At 49.3% G+C, this 21,267-nt stretch overlaps 2 protein-coding genes across 2 annotated transcripts; one reads left to right on the forward strand and one right to left on the reverse strand.

Annotated features, from left to right (window-relative positions):
* The first annotated feature begins 7,794 nt into the window (after positions 1–7,794).
* LOC114782986 (V-set and immunoglobulin domain-containing protein 1-like) lies at positions 7,795–13,289 on the forward strand. The gene is made up of 7 exons (XM_028968634.1): positions 7,795–7,930; positions 8,519–8,682; positions 9,121–9,328; positions 9,567–9,722; positions 9,805–9,921; positions 11,180–11,318; positions 13,223–13,289. Exons 1-7 carry the CDS (start codon positions 7,888–7,890, stop codon positions 13,287–13,289), a joined length of 894 nt encoding a protein of 297 aa, XP_028824467.1. The 5' UTR covers positions 7,795–7,887.
* Positions 13,290–15,696: 2,407 nt separating this feature from the next.
* Positions 15,697–21,183, reverse strand: LOC114783005 (probable ATP-dependent RNA helicase DDX52). The gene is made up of 15 exons (XM_028968668.1): positions 20,592–21,183; positions 20,440–20,515; positions 20,283–20,368; positions 20,018–20,203; positions 19,591–19,734; positions 19,395–19,506; positions 19,237–19,309; positions 18,958–19,161; positions 18,279–18,369; positions 17,851–17,973; positions 17,626–17,776; positions 17,458–17,533; positions 17,314–17,385; positions 17,008–17,100; positions 15,697–15,901 (listed from the first exon to the last, which is right to left on the reverse strand). Exons 1-15 carry the CDS (start codon positions 20,676–20,678, stop codon positions 15,841–15,843), a joined length of 1,635 nt encoding a protein of 544 aa, XP_028824501.1. The 5' UTR covers positions 20,679–21,183; the 3' UTR covers positions 15,697–15,840.
* Between the last annotated feature and the right edge of the window lie 84 nt (positions 21,184–21,267).

Genomic DNA, 21,267 nt, shown 5'->3' on the forward strand with positions numbered 1-21,267 from the left:
AGAGAGTCAGGAAGAGCAGGAGATGGGCTCACGTGAGACGGACTCACTGTCATTTCACACTAGACACCACCGTCCCTGTCCAGTCAGTTACTGACCCTCCTGCTGAATGTGACGCTCCTTCGTGCAGATCAGCTGGCCAGTGGTGCTGTGTGGATGCCCTGCAAATCCATTTTTAATAGTCTAAATTCTGCTTAAATCCTATGATGTGGTCCATTTGAAACTGTGAGGAACGTTCACTGCTAAATTGTTTGAACTCTTGTCTCGAAAAAGAGAGTAAAAAATACAAGAAGATCCCAGGGCAACAATCTCAAATTTCAACCAAATTCCGATAAGACGTGCAGTGCAGAGTAGCTGTGGTGTAATGACGGTGAGTCCCACGCGGTGGGAGTTACAGAACCAGCAGGGCTTCACTTTAGCACTCCATCATCCCACGGTCCTCCATCTGCTCCAGCAGGAAGTCACCTCTGTCCCTGAACACGTACGCATTTCATCTGGTGTCTCATTGGTTCATTGAGGAGTAGGACATCAAAAATCTGTTGAACTGATTTCAATGTGAATTTTCTTGCCTCTTGTGTATATGTGTAATTACATGTGTATTGTACTGTAAATATATCTTTCACCTATATTTCTTACTGCATGAAACAAACAGGGCCGTTGGTAACAGCAGCTCGCCTCACTGCTAAAGGCATGAAGCGCTAACAGCACCGGCGCTCCTCCGCAAGCAAAACCTGACGTTCAAAAAAGAGCCCAGTCAAGAAAAAGAAACTGGTTTTGTTTTGCATGACTTTGGTTTGGGAAGTTTATTTTCATACTTTTACTATTCTCAGACTCTCCCTCGCCATCCATCGCCATGTCCTTGAGGCTACCGGACGGTGTTAGAGCCGGTCCTGGTGTTCAGACCTTAACAACACTGTCAAGCTAAAACAGAGAAGAATATCGGAGCGTTATATCTCCATTCTCTACCGGCTTTTTACGTACGGCAGAAGACGGTGAATAGACACGCCGACTGGTCTGCGGATAAAGCAGGACTTCTCAGCAGCTTTAAGCAGGATGTCCGGCGAGCACGAGAAGATGTCCTGCAGACGACCAAGGCCAACAACGTTCCACCGTGACTGACTTGGGTTTGGTTTCTAGTTGCCTGTATTTGTTTGACTTGTTACTATCGTTGTTTTCTCATAGGAAGATGATCACGGTACATTCTGCATTTTGTTTTGTACTCTGATGATTTGTTCTCATTAGTTCTGCTTTTAAGTTGGTCTATTAATGAGTTCGGTTTGATTTTAGGGTATGATTTGTCTTCATTAATTCAGCATTTGTATAGTATACAGTTGTATTTCCTTTTCTGTCAGTGCCAATTAATGTAATGGTGTCAATCAGCTTTTCTAGGTGTTTGAGCAAAATGTGTTTTTTACCAATACAAGATGTTACAGTAAGTGGTACAAAAAGGGTTACAATTAAACCAACTGACTTTTTACAAATAAAGGCTTCTACGGTAACAATGGGAGCAGCCCTGTCGTCTCTATACCGAGCTGATGAACAGTAATTCATGGGACATCATAAAAAAACCCATCTGGTCTTTACCAGGTTCGAGAATTATTTCAATATAACCTCAAGTTTACAAAACACAGATCCCACCAACGTTCCTACTCGTCACCCCTCTCCATAACTACTAAACCACCGAGTCCTCACACGCCAGCCCACCCAGCGCACAAGTCTCTGGATGGGGGGAGGAAACCGGGACAGAACCCCTGGCCGCTTCCATATAACTCCATTTACAGCGTTTAACAGGGACAAGCCCCCCGGTCAAGTGTCTTGCTCAGGGACACAATGGAAGTAAGTGGGGTTTGAACCTGGGACTACAGTGGGGCAGTCAACGATTTTGCAGGTTGTCCCACATAAAATGAGGTCGAATGTTCATCACACGTACACTTCAACTGTGAGAGACAGGAAGTCTCTTTTTTAAAGATTCTTCTTTTATTTAATGATGCCAATCAAGGTTACAATACAAAATATTGAGGTGAATTTTTGCATTTTTTTATTGTAACCTTGGTTGGCAATGACAGAGGTCAAACATTTCCTGCAGGTCTTCACACACTGTGGCTGCTATTTTTGCCCATTCTTCCATGCAGATCTTCTCAAGAACTGTGATGTTCTGGGTTGTTGCCGGGTCTGTTACACAGACTTTCAAATGGAGGTCTGGAGCCATGTTTCTTCTTCAGTGCTTTCACGGTGAAGGATGGAAGGAGTTTTCTGTGCCTTCCTTTCTTTCCTACTTTTCAGTCGTCCAGTCCCCTTTGTAGAACAAAGCCACCATCATGCTTCACAGTAGGTATGGTGTTCATGGGATGCAACTCAGCATTCTTCCCCCTCCAAACACAAGTTCTATTTTGCTTTCATCTAATCACATGACATTCTCTCAATCCTCCTCTGGACCATCCAGATGGCAAACTTTGGCATGGACACGTGCTGGCTTAAGCCGGAGGACCATTCGAGCGCAGCAGGACGACGTAGTGTGTTACTAATAGTAACCTTTGTCCCAGCAATCTTCTCAAGGTGAGAAGTCAGGACCAGAGTTCCATGTTTGTCCCGTGTTACTATGCTTCCTTATGGTTTTCACCTGTGTACCTGTATAAAGATGCCCTGTTTGTGTCTGTTCTCCATCAGGTCATTGTTTGGTGAAGTTTCCCCTGTCATGTGCTCCATGTAATAAATGTCCTGTCTTGTCAAATTCCTTGCCTTGTCCAGCCATTGTGACATGAGATCTCGCATGGATCCCCTGGCTGAGGGACATTGTCAGTGGGTCCATTTTCTGTTGTAGATTGGCTCGTCCCAGTCTTCTGTAAGTGTTCAATCTTGTCCCTGGTGGAGGTTGGAGTCTGACTGTTTGAAGGTGTGGACAGGTGTCCTTTATACAAGAACCAGTTCAAACAGGTGCCATTAATACAGGTAGAAGAGCTAGAACAAGTTGTGAGGGACAGACTTCTTGCTTGTTTGTTGGGGCCAAGTACTTGTTTTCTGCATCATTATACAAATAAATGATAAAAACCATAAAAAGTAACTTCCTGGATATTTTACATTGTGTCTCTCACAGTTGAAGTGTAGCTGCGACAAAACCTCCACCTCAATACAAACCTCCACCTCAATACAAAACCTCCACCTCAATACAAAACCTCCACCTCAATACAAACCTCCACCTCAATACAAAACCTCCACCTCAATACAAACCTCCACCTCAATACAAACCTCCACCTCAATACAAACCTCCACCTCAATACAAACCTCCACCTCAATACAAACCTCCACCTCAATACAAAACCTCCACCTCAATACAAAACCTCCACCTCAATACAAAACCTCCACCTCAATACAAAACCTCCACCTCAATACAAAACCTCCACCTCAATACAAACCTCCACATCAATATAAAACCTCCACCTCAATACAAACCTCCACATCAATATAAAACCTCCACTCCAATACAAAACCTCCACCACAGCACAAACATTCACCACTAGACACTCACAACTGGAAACGTACCTCCACCTCAACATTGTCCTCTTTCTATATATAATGATGGATTTGTCAGCTCTGATCACATCAGTGTCTCACCACCCAACATTCTGATCTACTTTTTGGTCCTGTTTTACATGGCTACATGGCGAGATGTGGTGACCACCCCAGCCTGGGAGCAGAATGGGACCCAATGAACACAGAGAGAATCTGTTGCTGCTCCAGACTAAAAAATAAGAGAGCAAAAAGCTCCCCATGCTGCAGATGATGCATCCTGGAAACACCCTCGCCCCTCCGTGGATCTGCTGCTTTAAAAAAGTTGGGAAACTCTCCCAAAGGAAGAAGAAGTGGTTGTGGAGGCACTCAGGCTGGTGCAGTTGGACTGCAGAGTGGCTGAAGTAGTCCTGCACTCTGCTATTGTCAGCACTCCATATAAAAACATCAAATATTGAAAAGCTGCATTAACATGGAGCACAAACTGCACCAGAGGGGCTGCTAGTGGTAAATAACTTCTTCATAGTGTCTGACATGTGTGGCTTGTAGGAATGTCGATGTTGTAATGGTCATTTTTGTGTCAGTTTTGGGGGACTTGAGTACGTGGTCACCAAACAGACTCCAGTAGCATTCCCAGCCCATAACATTCGGAGGCTGTAAGATGTCTGAAGATCTTCTGTACTGGGCTTCTGTACTGGTGTGTATATAATGCCTACAAAGTGCAGCATGAGCGTTCTGTCCCCTGAATGATGGATCACAACAGCGACAAGTGAACTGGGGGGCGGGACTTACGTAACTGAGTGATGCAGAAACAGCTGAGGGCCAATTCTGACCTGAGAGATGCTGCCCTTGGAGGTGTCCAGTCAGTGGTGTGCGACTCCGGGCTTCTCCGTGTGATCAATGCGGCTGAAGAAGTGTGATGCGTGGAGGGGAGGAACGTAACGGATGAAATATTAAAACCCTCCTCTTTTATCCTCACGGTACAGTATCTGCGCTACAGAGCTGGAGCATCTCCTTTTCTCTCCATCTCAATCTCACGCTCATGTTTCTCTGTCTATTTTAACACACAATGACCTCTGTGTGGGAACTAGACGTTGGTGTTGACCAGTCCAACTGCAGTTTCCAGAAACGACAAAACATCACTACTGCACCTAAAGTGAAAGTGATCTTTGTGATCTTTGTGATTGTGTAGTGGGGCAGTGGTGGCCTAGCGGTTAAGGAAGCGGCCCCATAACCAGAAGGTTGCCGGTTCGAATCCCTGAGCAAAGCACCGTCCCCACACGCTGCTCCCTGGGCGCCCGTCATGGCTGCCCACTGCTCATCAGGGGTGATGGTTAAATACAGAGGACACGTTTCACCGTGTCACCGTGTGCTGTGCTGCTGTGTTTCACAATGACAGTCACTTCGTGTCACAGCACGCATTATACATGAGTAGTGGGCAGCAATGGGGATGGTACCTCAGAGAATCTGAAACTGTGACCTGATCTTGTGTCTGATAGATCGTTCTATCACAGGTAGAGGAGAAGGGAGAAGACAGAAAGTCTCTCTTCTCTTCTGTTGATGTCCTTGCTCCTCTGTAGCTATGTCTCACTGATGCTCCTCTGCCTTGTTGACCAACGCTGCCCTCTGCAGGTGCTGGGCAGCACTGCGCTCAAGGGCTTCCTTAGTGGCATGTCCTACTTCCAAAAGACAATAATGCTGTCCTAAAAGCCACCATGGCCACGTTCATCTGCTCCAGTTCAGTCTGCTGGTCTCTGCTGGGATGACCTGCTGGAGATGCTGCAGATGCCAGAGGGCAGAAAGGGAGGGTGAGTGGCGAGCAGCAAGATAAAAGTCCCAGTCAACCAGGTCGTAACTATGGTGAGAAAAGTAGAGACAATGAGATGTTCCTGAAGCAGGTCACATGACCAGCTGAGATCAGATAGGTTGGTAAGGAAACAACAAAACCTGGAAGATGTTTGCATTCTGTCAGAACAGAGGACAGCTGAACTGTCAAAAGCATTTCCATGGCAACCCTGATTCTGGGGCACAGTGACAAACATCGACTGCGGTTATACGGTAAGGATGCTCAAATTCAGTATGACATAATTTCAGCAACATCACAAATAACACCGGGATGGTGGGGCAGCAGGGTGATGGTGCTGGAGATAGCAGTGTCACGACATCGTAGCGAAAGGAACAACACATTCGCACGGCACATCGCAGAAGAAAAGAGTTGATACACCACACAGCCGGTACACCGGGCACGCCGGGCACAACGGGCACTCCGGGCACGCCGGGCACAACGGGCACACCCGGTACACCGGGCACAACGGGCACTCCGGGCACGCCAGGCACAACGGGAACTCCGGGCACGCCGGGCACAACGGGTACACCGGGCACGCCGGGCACGCCCGATACACCGGGCACACCGGGCACACCGGGCACGCCCGGTACACCGGGCACGACGGGCACGCCGGGCACACCGGGCTCGCCCGGTACACCGGGCACGACGGGCACTCCGGGCACGCCGGGCACAACGGGTACACCGGGCACTCCAGGCACTCCGGGCACGCCGGGCACACCGGGCACTCCAGGCACTCCGGGCACGCCGGGCACACCGGGCACGCCCAGTACACCGGGCACTCCAGGCACACCGGGCACACCGGGCACAACGGGTACACCGGGCACTCCAGGCACGCCGGGCACGCCGGGCACACCGGGCACGCCCAGTACACCGGGCACTCCAGGCACATCGGGCACACCGGGCACTCCAGGCACTCCGGGCACGCCGGGCACACCGGGCACGCCCAGTACACCGGGCACTCCAGGCACATCGGGCACACCGGGCACACCGGGCACTCCAGGCACTCCGGGCACGCCGGGCACGCCGGGCACACCGGGCACGACGGGCACTCCGGGCACGCCGGGCACAACGGGTACACCGGGCACTCCAGGCACTCCGGGCACGCCGGGCACACCGGGCACTCCGGGCACTCCGGGCACGCCGGGCACACCGGGCACGCCCAGTACACCGGGCACTCCAGGCACACCGGGCACACCGGGCACAACGGGTACACCGGGCACTCCAGGCACGCCGGGCACGCCGGGCACACCGGGCACGCCCAGTACACCGGGCACTCCAGGCACATCGGGCACACCGGGCACACCGGGCACTCCAGGCACTCCGGGCACGCCGGGCACACCGGGCACGCCCAGTACACCGGGCACTCCAGGCACACCGGGCACAACGGGCACACCGGGCACAACGGGCACACCGGGCACTCCGGGCACAACGGGCACTCCGGGCACACCGGGCACAACGGGCACACCGGGCACTCCGGGCACTCCGGGCACAACGGGCACTCCGGGCACACCGGGCACTCCAGGCACACCGGGCACAACGGGCACTCCGGGCACAACGGGCACACCGGGCACTCCGGGCACGTATTTATACCAGCTGAAACAGGATCAGGTGGATCACAGAGCCGGAGTCCCCGTCCAGACGTTCCTGACTATGTGAAGGTGAAGTGATGGTCATTGTGATACACAGCAGCACAGCACACGGTGACACGTGTCCTCTGTATTTAACCGTCACCCTTGGTGAGCAGTGGGCACCATGACAGGCGCCCGGGGAGCAGTGTGTGGGGACGGGACCTTCATCAAGGGGACCTCGGAGGTTCGGGATTCGAACCACCACCCGCCCCTGATTATGGATGTGTACAACAAAGAAACAATTCCATCACACAGAGAAATGTCATTTGTTCTGTACACATGACAATAAACCTTTGGAATTCCTCACACCTCTGATAGCAGCGGTGATGTAGTGGGGATGGTGGGGATGATAATACTTCACACGAGTCCACACGAGTTCCTGGGAGATGATGGTGACTCTACAAATTCCCCCAGGACCTCATACAGACTGATGGTGGCTCTGGGTTCCACAAGCATCTCCACTGTTTTTACAGCATTTAGCAGCAGCTTTTGTGAGTGGAGGTGTCCACACCCTGGACACACCTTCTGGTGGAACTGTCACTACATCCTGCTACTCATCTTCGCCCCATACTCTACTCACATTACTGTTTATGGCATTTGAAGTCTTTTTTATGTATGAATGTGTATGTTGTATTGTGCAGCTCGAGAGACCATGATGGAGTTCTGAATCAGGATTTAGCCCCGCCTCTCCCTGTCCACAATCACATTTTAAATCATAAAAGCAAACAATTCTGAGCAAACAGCACAACGGCTCTCCAGCCTGTGCTGGTCACCACTGCTGATCACATGATTTGTCTGTGGGCGTCGCCCACCTGATAAGACCCGGACCAGAGAACAGCTTTTTGTTTCTGGCTAAGAAGTCCAGCCTGCAGCTTCTGCTTTAACAAGATCACTGGAAACTTTTGTTAAATGATGACTTCAACCCAGGTCCTCCTGCTGCTCAGCATCGCCGGTGAGAAACGATTTCACTCGTCTACCTGGGCATGACCGTAACGCCAGGCTGAAGATCTCCTCTTCGCCTGATAATTATATGTCTGTATGATGTTAAGCTGACCTCTAGACCTCAGTTACCTCGCGGTGGGGTTCAGTAAAGCAGCAGTGATGAACCGGCTGTAATGAATCTGTAACTGATGATTGATGGACCTGAGAACCAATCATGGGCTGCACAAATATTCTAGATTTTATTTTATATATATATATATATATAAAACTTCTGCACACAAACCTGATGTTCCACTGACACATTCTCCGATTACACATTTTGCAGTTGCCCACCTGGCCACGCCTTCACATGAGAAAAGCCTCTGTGGGCACTTGTGTGTTAGATGAGGTGAATCATGGGAAATCGGGTTGGGCTGTGGCAGGGTACGAGAGGGGATCAGATAAGGAGACAAGAGACCTAGAAAACTTCCTCGTGAACTTTAATAAAAATAAGGAAGCACAAGGGGCTTCAGTCCTCCCCAGAACAGTGTGTGTGTGTGTGTGTGTGTGTGTGCACGTGTGTATAATGGTACATTTTCCTCCTCAACTCCATTTGCAGGCTGCAGCTCTGCCATCCTGGTGAATGTTCCAGCCAAGACAGCCAATGTTACAAAGGGTGGGACAATCTCACTGGGCTGCACCTTCAGCTCTTCATCCCCCACCACCAACCTGGTGGTGCAGTGGTACTTTGTGGGTCAAAAGTCGGCAGGCCAGGTGGAGACAGTGAGTTCAGACCCATTTTCTGTTTCAGTACTGGGACCAGGATCCCCCCAGCAGACTGGACCTCTTGCTTTATATCATTTTAAATCATCAAATCATCTACACAATTCTGCCTAGGTACCAAAGAGAATAAAATGAAGTGAAGGACAATGACCAGGTTCCCCCTGTAATCACAGACCTGCATTCAAACACACACTCACCCACACTGGCGACATACTGTCCATAATGTGTGTGTGTGGGTGAGAGAGAGAGAGAGAGAGAGAGAGAGAGAGAGAGCTAGATAAGATGTTTGCCTATTCAAGACACACCCTAACTAAACAAAAGGGATTTCGGGACAGAACCATAGTCACACACACATCACACACCTCAATCCACACAACAGTTCTATTTGTATTATTTTCAGGCCTTCAGAGTGACTCTGTTCTTGTCTGTTCTTGTCAGGTTCTGTATTATCAGGCCGGAACCACAGCCATCGGGAAGATGTTTGAGAATCGCGTGACGGTTCTCTCCAACCCACAAACCAGCATGAACGCCTCCATCTCCATCAGCAACATGCAGCCGGCCGACACGGGCACCTACACCTGCGAGGTGAACAACGTGCCCGACGTGACGGGTCAGAACGAGATGAGCATCCTGGTTAATGTTTTGGGTAAATTTAAGACTCCTGAAATATCTTCTAATCCTGCATGATAGGGTAGGGTTTGGTCCTGTTTGGTGCTGTACCGCACACACCGGATAAGAGGAATCACACCCGAGGAAAATCGAAGTTCAGTTTGATTGAAGCACACTAAAGCCTCTAGGTGTGGTGGCATGCTAGAGATTGTCAGGAACCAGCCCAGGTGCTCTGAGTGCAACGGTGTAAAAGTATGAATATGTTCTCCTGTCAGTGAAGCCATCATACCCGTACTGTGCCGTGCATGGTGATGTGGAGAGCGGTCATCTGGTCACCCTCACCTGCCACAGCGAGCAGGGAAACCCCCCGCCAACATACACCTGGAGCAGGGTTGGGCAGGGTGCAGGGAGCGGCGTCCTGGGCCTCAGCAGTGAGTTCACGCTCCCATTCAGGTGCGTGTGTCTGACCTCTGATGCTCACTTTCAATTTCCGTTTCGTTGTCCGCGTTGCAGACGTCCAGACTGGATCTTTGGTCATCAGCAACATCACACAGTTCCAGTTTGGTCAGTACCAGTGCAACGCGTCCAACACTGTGGGCTCTGCAGCCTGCACCATCACGCTGCAGGAAGGTATGCCCCGCCCACTCACGCCCCGTCGGTTATCACTGCAAGCCATGAGCTACATGCCCTCTGTACTCTTACCCTCTGTACTTAACCATCACCCTAAGTGAGCAGTGGGCAGCCATGAAAGGTGCCTGGGTAGCAGTATGTGGGGTTCCTAGATCAGTGGCATCTCGGTGGCACCTTGGCTCTTTGGGTTCTGAACCAGGTAACCTTCTGATTACGGGTCTGCTTCCTTACCAAGCATCTAAAAAATGATGACAGCACCTTCAGCTGATAAGCCATGTTGGGCTTAAATGTCACCATGCTACCTTCCCCTAGGATGGACAGAGAGGGCTCGCAGGTCACCCACTCGCTTTGCAGAAGCCAAGAATTGACTCAGACTTGAGCTCCTGATTCAGTGGATCAAAGGGCAGCAGACTAAGTCTGTCTGACACCAGCTGCAAATCCCACTGAGGAATCAATCTCTGGGATGCAGCCGCCAAACCCCTGGTAAAACTGTTTGAGCAATGGGTGCCTAGCAAAGGGTCCCAAACCCCTGGTGGCTGGCAGTAATTGTTGGTGCAAATACCTTGCACAATGATTCTGAAGGAAGGTTAGTCCAGTCGGGCAGAAGCCACGATCTGCACACCACCCTGCAAAAAAGTTTTTCTCTGCCACTCTGTTGTGTATGGAGTATATAAGCCCTGTGCATGCTAAGCTGCTCAAGTGCCACACCATCATCTCGTTGTGCTTGTCCTACAGCCTCAGACGGTCAGTGCACCGTGTAGTGCACCTTGCACCTGCTTTTCTGCTCTCCAGAGCAGTGCACTCCTCAGCTTCACGCCTGGGGCCAATGCAAATAAAGCAAGGAAGTTGACACAAACGCCACAGAAAGAAATACTTGGAGCCGCATGAATAAGTGAAGTGAAAGTGAAGTGATATGCTGCAGCACAGCACACGGTGCACACAGTGAAATGCGTCCTCTTCATTTAATACATCACCCTGAGTGAGCAGTGGGCACCATGAAAGACGCCCGGGGAGCAGTGTGTGGGGACGGTACTTTGCTCAGTGGCACCTCAGTAACATCTGGTGCCACTTCTGATTACAAGTCTGCTTCCTTACCCACTAGGCCACCACTGGGAATATGGGATATGTCCAATAGGGAAGTCAGTTGAAGGGCGGAGCCTGTACGACATAGAAGCCACTCTCAGCGTAGAGTGGCCAAATTAATTAGTCAAAAATGCATCATAATAGAAGTGAAATATTTGAATGCCTGTATCTGCAGAGTCGCATGATGGGGTGATCGCTGGTGCTGTAATTGGTGCCCTGCTAGCATGTGTCCTCGTCATCCTTCTGGTCTGGTTCATCACCCACCATATGAAGAAACAAAAATACCAGGCAGCCAAGAGCAGTGCTGAGATGCAGTAAGTTGGAAACTCGTGATGTCCACTAATGGCCCTTTCTCAGATTTTGCTGTTTTAACTATAAAGTGATATAAAGTTGTGAATTGTGAGCAAATATCCTAGAATGCTTTTTAATTTAATATAAACTGAAGGGCAGACCTCACATCACAGTCGCACTGAAATGTACAGTTCAGGCCAAAAGTTTGGACACCTTCTCATTCTACGTGTTTTCTTCATCTTCATGACCATTTACGTTGGTAGATTCTCACTGAAGGCATCAAAACTATGAATGAACACGTGGAGTTCTGCCGTATTGCATAGGGCTTCTATTTATCAGCGCCGGGGCTGGAGTTAATGGTGCTGGAAGCAGCAGCCAGCCATGTTCTAGTTGTTCATGGGTGGTCGCTCTCCTTGGTGCTGCCTCTTCTCCGTGGATGTTCGTTGCGCTGTTGGTGGGTGCCTGAGGTGCTCCGTGATAATAGTTAGATTCATCTCTCTGTGCAATTTTAAGCAGGATTCCCCTGCTGGACTCTCTGCTTTCATGGCAATGAACTCCGCCTGTTCTCGACTCTTCTCTGTCTCTTCTCTCTACCTGTTCATTACTCCTCCCACTACCTATTCTTGACTCGTCTCTAACTGTTTACGATTAGTCTCTCGGCCTCTTCTCGACGCCTCTCTCGTCCTGTTCTTGACACGTCACCCCGCCTCCACATTGCTCCTGGTCATGCCTGCAACCTTGGAGTATCAATAGACAACCAACTCTCCTTCTCGACTCACATCAGCAATCTTTCCCGCTCATGTAGATTCCTTCTCTACAATATCAGATGAATCCATCCTGTCAACCCAGGCCACCCAACTACTGGTCCAGTCCTTAGTAATCTCACGACTGGACTACTGCAACTACCTTCTAGCTGGTCTACCACTATGTACCATCCGACCTCTACAACTCATACAAAATGCAGCAGCACGACTGATCTTCAACCTTCCCAAGTTCTCCCCACCGCCCCTCTTCTACGTTCCCTCCACCGGCTCCCAGTAGCTGCACGCATCAGGTTCTAAATACTGATGCTGGCCTACAAAGCCAAACATGGAGTAGCACCATCCTACCTCACAGCCCTTATTACACCTCGCACTGCACCTGGTATACTCCGAGCCTCCAGTACTGCTCGCCTGGTCCCTCCATCTCTGAAGGTACGAGGAAGATGCTCATCTAGACTCTTCTCCATCTTGGCCCCTCGGTGGTGGAATGAACTTCCAGCTCAGTCACTGAGCACCTTCACACGGCAGCTCAAGACCTTCCTCTTTAGAGAAGATTTAGATGAACTTGTAACCTTCTTCTGTATAGAAACTAGAACAGAGTGAATAAAAAGATTGTATTCATAGTTAAAGTGAAGTGATTGTCACATGTGATACACAGCAGCACAGCACACGGTGCACATAGTGAAATTTGTCCTCTGTATTTAACCATCACCCTGAGTGAGCAGTGGGCACCATGACAGTGTGTGGGGACGGTGCTTTGCTCAGTGGCACCTCAGTGGCACCTTGGCAGATCGGGATTCGAACCGGCAACCTTCTGATGACGGGGCCGCTTCCTTAACCGCTAGGCCACCGCTGCCCCAAGTGGTGGCCTCTACTCATCTCTCTGCCTCTTTTTGTCTCCTCTCTGCCTGTTCTCGACTCCTCTCAACTCCTCTCTTTGTCTTTTGTCAACAGGCCTATCGGCCTCTTCTCTTGGACTCTTCTCGTTTTATCTTTTCTGAGTCTTTTCACGACTCATCTCTGCCCTTTCTCCACTCGTCTCTCTGCTCGTTCTCCACTCGTCTCTCTGCTCGTTCTCCACTCGTCTCTCTGTTAAACACAACTTGTAATAGTTGAATGCAGCATAAAGCTTAATGAAGATCTGCTGTTACTTACTGCCCCCACAGGCCCATGAAAGACGGCAGCCACCCGAGCTCCCAGCGGCCTCAGTCGGAGGAGAACCCAGAGGCGTAGGGGCTGGAGCAGCATGTTCTGGAACACAGACAGACATGAAGATGCCCTTTTAACAGTTGTTACTATGATAGAATGTACATACGTTTTATAAGAACTGTAGCTGGAGAACCAGGACAAGTTAAAAGTTCGGTTAACGATAAAAAATCTTGAAGAAATCAGTAAACATGAGGAAAATGTGTTTCAGGGGCATTTCCTGTTTTATTGCTTGTGTGTTACTAACGTGGGAACATATCTGAAGATATTAAAGATCAGCAGTGCTGTCATATATACACACAAAAAGCTTCAAAGTTGACCTGTTAACTGTGTGTCCTTGTTGGCCATAACTTTATGTGTAACGTCTCCAGGATCTCCTGAGTTAAGTAGTCCCCTAGCACGGGGTGCCTGTGCCTGGTGAGACGCCAATTCAGCTGCTAACTCCACAGTTCCACAGCTTTGGCGAGTGTGAGGTCACCTGATGACACAATTATCATAATTAACGGATCCTGTATACACTCGTCTTCCATCGTCCCAAACTTACAAGAACAGGCCAGTCCCGCAGGTCCTCCCAGGGTCAACGGTCCCAGGACGCTGGCAGCTCGCTGGGTAAAGCCAGAAAAACTCCATCCTTTTCAACAATTCCTCACACCCGGACGTCCCTCAGATGTTTAGGATGTCGTGAAGTATGAAAATGGTCATCATCAGTTGCTAAATGTTATTGCAGCTCTGCTATGATAAATCCGACCTTTGAGGATTGAGAGTAGATATTTTCAGGCTGAAGGAGGTTTGGTTGTTTCAGCAGCGGCCTTGGGCCCCTATTGGGGTGACAGACCCCTCATTTTGTGGTTTCTATGTAATGGTCTCATTGTGTACAGGAGTGTCTTATATTGGGGACAGTACCAAGACAACCGTTCTCAACGTGACATCAATTTCAACATTCTGTGGGTATAAAAAGCTGGTATCAGTAAATAATTCCAAGATCATCATTCAAACAGCCATGAACACACGACGTCACTTAACAGACAAGCAGCGTCACATGGACATGGCACGGCTTGGGGTCGGTGGCAGGCGGTCAGATGTTGCTCGTGAACTTGGTGCGTCTCAAAGTGTCATCAGCAGACTTGCATCAAGACACAGAACAGCTGGCAGAGTTCATGCCAGACCAGGAGCGGAGCTCCACGAGTGACAGACCGCAATGGTGACCAGGACCTCAGGACCCAACTGCCACACAGCTGCAGGCCCGGTTACGAGATGTGAGGGTACGAGGGTTCCCAACCGACTCCAGCGCTTTACGACCGTTGCAGGTGACACCAAAACACCGGCGTGAACGTTTGCAGTGTGAACAAGACCCTGTGACCTGGACAATGCAGCCAGGTCCTGAGTGTCGCGTCATGTAGTTGGGGAAGGTGAGGTGAGCGATGCGCTGAGGTCACCATGGTCCCCAGGGTTTCCGTTGGTGGAGGAGGTGTGACAGGCTGGGCAGGAATCACCAGTCGGCACTATTGTACACGTCTCAGTCACCGCACCTTCTTACCTCAGAGCCACCGAGACACGCTACTGACATATCAATTTATTTGGGGCTATCCCAGTTTTTGTCTAAATTTTGGGGGTAATAAATATTAAACTAATATAAATGGTGTTTCTTCTCGTACATTATTAGTAATATCAGAGGGAACTTTAATTCATTTCATCAAAAGTCAGAGCAAATAGCAACATCCCTACATGATTGTGAGTCCTCAGTCCCGTGCTACACTCCCTGTACACATATGACTGTGTGGATCCTGGTTCCTGGCAATGAGCTGCTGACGAGTCGACTTGGCATCAAACGTACCACCACCATGGGGACCAGAGGGCCACCACAGCCACCACCATCGTAACAGCTAAAGCTTCACGGATCTTCAAACGGACCAGTAGCATCATAATGGACATTGTGATGAAATCTACTCTGAACTGTCCTCCACGAACCTGTAGGACTTTTCTCTGCTTGGACAAATAGTCCCCAACCCAGCACTGACACCAACTACAGGCTCACTCCTTGTGTGCAGAAGGGTCAGGTGTGGGGGGGTCAACTGTAGGGCCTGTAGAAGCCCATTGAGACAAAGTGAAGTGAAGATGAAGTGATTGTGATTACATCAGCCATGAGAGGATTCGAACCGGCAACCTTCTGATTACGGAGCCGCTTCCATAACCACTAGGCCCATCAAGACCCTTGCCCCCACCAAGTATATAGTAGAATGTTCTCAGCTGTCTTCACCATCCTCTGTAGACCAGATGCTGGAGAAAACGAATAACATTTCCTATTTGCATAGCCAGGATGAGTTAGGAGATAATTGCCAACTTCCTTTATAAAACTGGATCCAAACATGGGGGTGGAAACACTACGCTTCAGGGGTGTTTCGCTGCTTATAGAAAAAAAATCATTCGGGAACGGTTGAAGCAATATCTCTATTATCTCAGTGTGACCGTGATCACGTGACATTTTTAAACAGCTTTTTGTCCACCACTGACATGTTCCATTAGCAGTAATACACAGTTCAGTCCTTGTAGTAAAAGGCAACATGTTGAAATGTCCACATCAAGTCCCCGGTTCCGATGGCTGTCCACTCTCAGGTGCAGTGACTTTCTTTCCTGGTCTCCTGGAAAACACAAATTAATTAAACAAATTCATATAAAAGCCTCATACTTATACTACTGCAGTAATAAAATCTTTGTACACTGGGCCCATGATCAATATTTCCTCCTTAAACAACTATTTACGTTCCTACATAATCTAACAGCTGTCGCTTCAGAGCAGTAAATACATGCAAATACCCAATTAGATATTAAAATATCTAATTCTAGAAGATGCACAAATTACTCTCCACATTTGAAACATATTTTGGGGTATTTGCGTCACTAGATCTAGTTTTATAAAGGAACTTGGCAATTATCTCCTAACTCATCCTGGCTATGCAAATAGGAAATGTTATTCGTTTTCTCCAGCATAACTCCAACTCACTGTCTGGTCTACAGTAGATGGTGAAGACAGCTGAGAACATTCTACTATATACCATCATATTATACATCATTTTTTATACTGTATTCAGTAAATATACAGATTCGCAGTCAATGACGCTGCTTGTCTCAACCTGCACTGTATTATGGGTCGGTGCACAAGGTCCTTCGCACTGACAATTTCACTTTACTAAGCTATAATTCACATGGCACTAGTACGTGAACAAGCTTTAAAGATCTTTATTTCACATTCTCAGCCTTTTAATGAATTCAATTTTGTGTTCAGACAATATGTTTTTTTGATCAGGACGAGATCAATTCAGCGATATCTCCCCATATCGTATCTGGAGGAATATTTACACACAGGTAACATGAATATTTGTATAAAATGTTCTGTTGATGTTTTATGTTTCACCTGCTGTAGTACATAATAATGTCAAATTGAATTAGAATTCAGTGTGGAGCTGGTAGTGGCCTATAAACCAGAAGAGCACAAAGTGCCAGGTTCTGGATAAGGGTGTCAAGGTTCTGGCCAGGACGCATTAGTACTGATGTTGGAAAGGGAATAAGATGGACAAAATGTCCTCCACGCTGCAGAGATCCTGCTAATGGTTCATCAAACATGGAGGACATTGTCATTGTCCTCATTTCCCTCACTGCTTTGGACTGTTTGAATCTCAGTAGTAATAAACTCCATTTCTTTATAGACAGTATATTCATGGTCCATGAGAAAAGTTCATGCCCTCACCTCTTCCTCTTGCCTTTCTGAAGGAGGAAGCGTGGGGTCGTGCGGATGGTCGCCCTCCATGGAGGTCTCTTCTCAATCTGCCTTTTCATCTTACTGCAGAGAAGAGCCACAGACATTCATTCTTAGTCAAGGTTTGGTCTCGTCTGGACTCTAGAAGGGCTCAAGGCAGGGCTACAACTTGGAGAGATGATTCCCGGACATGGAGAGATGATTTACGAGCAGAGCAGAACCAACCAAGTGAGCGGATTGGCTGACTGGACTCCCCGAGCTTCTAATATTGGGATTGTGTATTTCGAGGGGACCAACCTCTTGGTTTTCTTGAATCCCAGCATGTAGTCTGGGATGGAGCATCCGGTCTGTTTCATAACTGTGGCGATGCTGTATGGGAACAACACAGACTGAAGTTAAACCGGACTGGTGGGCGCGGTCCCGGTGTTACGGGTTGGCTACCTCCGCAGCATGGGTCGGTCACTCTCTGTGAAGAAGGTGATCGCCCTGCCCTTGTGTCCTGCTCTGCCTGTGCGCCCTGTGAAAGACACGGAGAAGAAGGACGTCTGATTCGTTACGGCCGGGACACTGTTGGCAGCAGTAAAGGACGGCGGGAGAAGCAGCACTGACCGATGCGATGGATGTACTCCACAGCGCTGGTTGGGAAGTCGTAGTTGACCACCAGGTTGACGCCTTTGAAATCGATGCCTCTGGCCAGCAGAGCGGTGCAAATAAGGACCCAGATCTTTCCGGAGCGGAAGCTGGTCACCACATTGTCCCTCTAATAGAGGACAGAGAACATGCTGACTGTGATATTTGGCGCATACGTAAAAATGTCACGGCTGCGTAAACTACCTGCTGCTGAGTGCGGTCTGAATGGATGACGTCCACGTGTATGCCTTCGTAGAGAAGCTCGTGGAAAAGCTCTCGCGCTCTCAGGACTGACTGCACAAACACCAGCACGGGGGGTGAAAAGCCCTGAAACGAGGACACACAGCAGTCTTCACCAGGACAAGAAGAACTCACGTTCTTATTAAAACCAACAGAAAAGCCTGGATGAAGGATGCTGCGGTATTATGTGACTGGGGAGAAGGTCTGGTGAAACGTTAATCTCCTCTCCAGCAGAACATCCTACATCACGCCACTCTATATCTGACATCTGGTGGAGACCAAGGCAGGATGGGTGACAGGGACAGTCCCCCTGGAGAGACACTGGTTCATAGGTCAGTGTTTCACACCAGGCTACTTCCACCTGTGTGTGAGGAACAGATACACACACCAACCTTTTTAATGAGGTCCCTCATGGCCACCAGTTTCCCACTTTCAGCCCCAACAAACAGGAGCGACTGTTCCACTGTCTGTGGTGCGGAGTTCCTGAACACAAAGTGATTAAACATTTACGGCATTTACCAGACGCGACTTGTAACATGGCTTCCATGTCACCATGGATGAAGTGGTCAGTTCTGGTTCACTAGGACCCCCAACTATGAAGACAATCTTTTTATTCACTCTGTTCTAGTTTCTATACAGAAGTCAGACAAGAAGAAGGTTACAAGTTTATCTAAATCTTCTCTAAAGAGGAAGGTCTTGAGCTGCCGTGTGAAGGTGCTCAGTGTCTGAGATGGAAGTTCATTCCACCACCGAGTGGCCAAGACGGAGAAGAGTCTAGATGAGCGTCTTCCTTTTACCTTCAGAGATGGAGGACCAGGCGAGCAGTACTGGAGGCTCGGAGTATACGAGGTGCAGTGCGAGGTGTAATAAGGGCTGTGAGGTAGGATGGTGCTACTCCATGTTTGGCTTTGTAGGCCAGCATCAGTATTTAGAACCTGATGCGTGCAGCTACTGGGAGCCGGTGGAGGGAACGTAGCAGAGGGGGGGTGTGGAGAACTTGGGAAGAAATTACACTCTCTCTCTCACACACACACACACACACACCAGGCCATTGCATGAATCAAGTCTCACCTTGGACCAATATTGACACTAACAAGGTTGTCCAGGTGCAGCTGGCACCACTGCTCCACGTCCGGCGCACAGGTGGCGCTGTAGAGCGCTCGGCGCACTTGGCTGGAGCTGCAGGCCTGAAAAATGGCGGCCAGCTGGTCCCTGAATCCCGTCCGTCCGTCTTCAAACAGCTTGTCAGACTCGTCCACCACCAGCCACTGAACGCTGTTCAACAGAGAGATGAAGAGATGAGAGCAGCTCCACCGACACCAGACCAGCGGCCGCCCGGCTCACCCTCACCTGCTCAGGTCCGCTGCGGGCGGCTCCTGCTTCAGGAGGTACACCAAGCGGTTGGGGGTCGTCACCAAAACGTCTACGGAGAAATGGAGCTTCAGTACAACAAAAGGAATTGGAAATCAAAACCACCAGCATGCAGCAGGACCGTTAAAGTCCTTCACCAAATTTCTTGGCAGACTTGGGGCCGAACTTCTTGGTAGCATCATGTCCTTTGTTGATCATGTGAATCCTGAAGCCCAGACCTTCTGACAGCTTCTTCAGCTCTCTGTGTGTCTGAGGGAAGAGAAGTGAAAGCATGAGCAATAAAAACCTTAATCCAGAAGCACAGATATCCAGGTCTTCATCGTGATCTTCAACCTGGCTGGCGAGCTCTCTGGTGGGGGACAGGATCACCGCTCGGAAGCCGACGTTGAGAGGCTGGCGTAGGTGGGCCAGGATCGGCAGACAAAACGCCACGGTCTTTCCAGAACCTGTCGGCGCGCATGCCAACAACTCACGCCTCTGAAACAGAAGACACGCAAGTCCAGGCTTGAAGAGGAGACGTTTCTGCATCAGAGAGAACTTTGGTCATTCTGCTTCATCATTTGTCATCAATTTTTCAGACACAACTTCCTGTCTGAGCCAAACGTTGTGGTTGGTGAATGGTGATGATGTCATTTCTATAGGCCATGATGATGCTCATGATGATTCCACAGGGTGGTGGTGGCCTAGCAGGTAAGTGTCCCTGAGCAGGTGCTTCAGAGTAATATAAAAAGTGGATTCAGGATCGTGGCGGCGAACTCACATTCATCATGAGGGGAATTGCCTGCATCTGGATGGCCGTGGGGCTCTGGAAGCCGGCGTCTCGGAGGTTCTGGATGATCCGCGGGTCGAGCTGGTACTCCTGCTGTAGCTCCTCGAAGGTGCAGACAGGGTGGGGAACATCACTGCCGTGGACGTTGATCCGGTTCTGGTGTCTGACCTGGTTCACCTGAAAAGTGAGAAATAACGTTTCAGCAAAGAATTCCTGGACCTTCAACTTCCTGAGCGAAGGATTCCAAGGTCCCAACCTTCTCTTGGTGAAGCTGCTGGCGTCTCTTCACAGATAATTTGCGAATCTCCTCTTTACTCTCCTCCACATTCATATCGTCATCATCTGAAAGTTGGATTATTATTTTGGGATTATTTGGGATTCTCTGGGATTATTCTCCGTCTGCGTTTCTCTACCTTCGCGACTCGGAGCCACCGTCTCGGACCCGGAGCCACCAGCGCCGCCGTCTCCGCGCCTCGCCACCTTCCTCACCTGCCGGGAGAGAAGAGCCGCGTCCAGCTGAGAAAACGACGGCAGCGCCGCACTGACGCGCAACCACGGAACGGACCTGGAACCTCTGGGCGTCCCCGCCGAACCTCTTCAGGTCGAACTTCGCTCCACGGCCGAGTTTCCTGAACAGTTCGGCCGCGTCCATCTCCACCGCGTGTCTGTCCGCCTCGCACCGGGACGCTGGTCGGGCTCCGGTCCGCAGTGCTGCCACCCCGCGGCTCGGAGGGGAAGCGACGCCCACATCAATTTAACAATAAACATTATATAACCGAGGAATATATTTAAAATTGCTTCTCATTATTGTTATATGAGGAAATCAGGAAGAATTATAATCACATTTTAATGTTTATGATTCATTTATGATTTTAGTGTTTGTAATGAAACGTACCACTTTCACTATTGAAATTATACTTATAGTATGAAGGACGACTGAGTAAAGGAAGGGTGAATGGCTATAAAAATTAAATAATGACAGATAAAATAACGCAACGCTCATGTAAGAAATGTGGTTTAATATGCTTATAGAGGGTGGTAGTGGCCTAGTACGTAACCTATGAACCAGAAGACCCAGGTTCAAATCCCACTTACTACCATTGTGTCCCTGAGCAAGACACTTAATCCAAAGTTGCTCCGGGGGGGGACTGTCCCTGTAACTACTGATTGTAAGTCGCTCTGGATAAGGGCGTCTGATAAATGCTGATAAATTATATGGTGGTTGAAGATGGATATAGTGG

Source organism: Denticeps clupeoides, unplaced genomic scaffold, assembly GCF_900700375.1.
Source record: "Denticeps clupeoides unplaced genomic scaffold, fDenClu1.1, whole genome shotgun sequence".
Taxonomy (NCBI): domain Eukaryota; kingdom Metazoa; phylum Chordata; class Actinopteri; order Clupeiformes; family Denticipitidae; genus Denticeps; species Denticeps clupeoides.

Coding starts and splice junctions, on each gene's coding strand:
- LOC114782986 (XM_028968634.1), top strand. CDS start 7,888: ATGATGACTTCAACCCAGGTCCTCCTGCTGCTCAGCATCGCCG. Junction 7,931..8,518: donor CCTGCTGCTCAGCATCGCCG/GTGAGAAACGAT, acceptor CTCCATTTGCAG/GCTGCAGCTCTGCCATCCTG. Junction 9,723..9,804: donor CGGCGTCCTGGGCCTCAGCA/GTGAGTTCACGC, acceptor TCCGCGTTGCAG/ACGTCCAGACTGGATCTTTG.
- LOC114783005 (XM_028968668.1), bottom strand. CDS start 20,678: ATGGACGCGGCCGAACTGTTCAGGAAACTCGGCCGTGGAGCGAAGTTC. Junction 20,369..20,439: donor GGTGGCTCCGAGTCGCGAAG/GTAGAGAAACGC, acceptor TCCAACTTTCAG/ATGATGACGATATGAATGTG. Junction 15,902..17,007: donor CAGAAAGGCAAGAGGAAGAG/GTGAGGGCATGA, acceptor TGTGTTTTCCAG/GAGACCAGGAAAGAAAGTCA.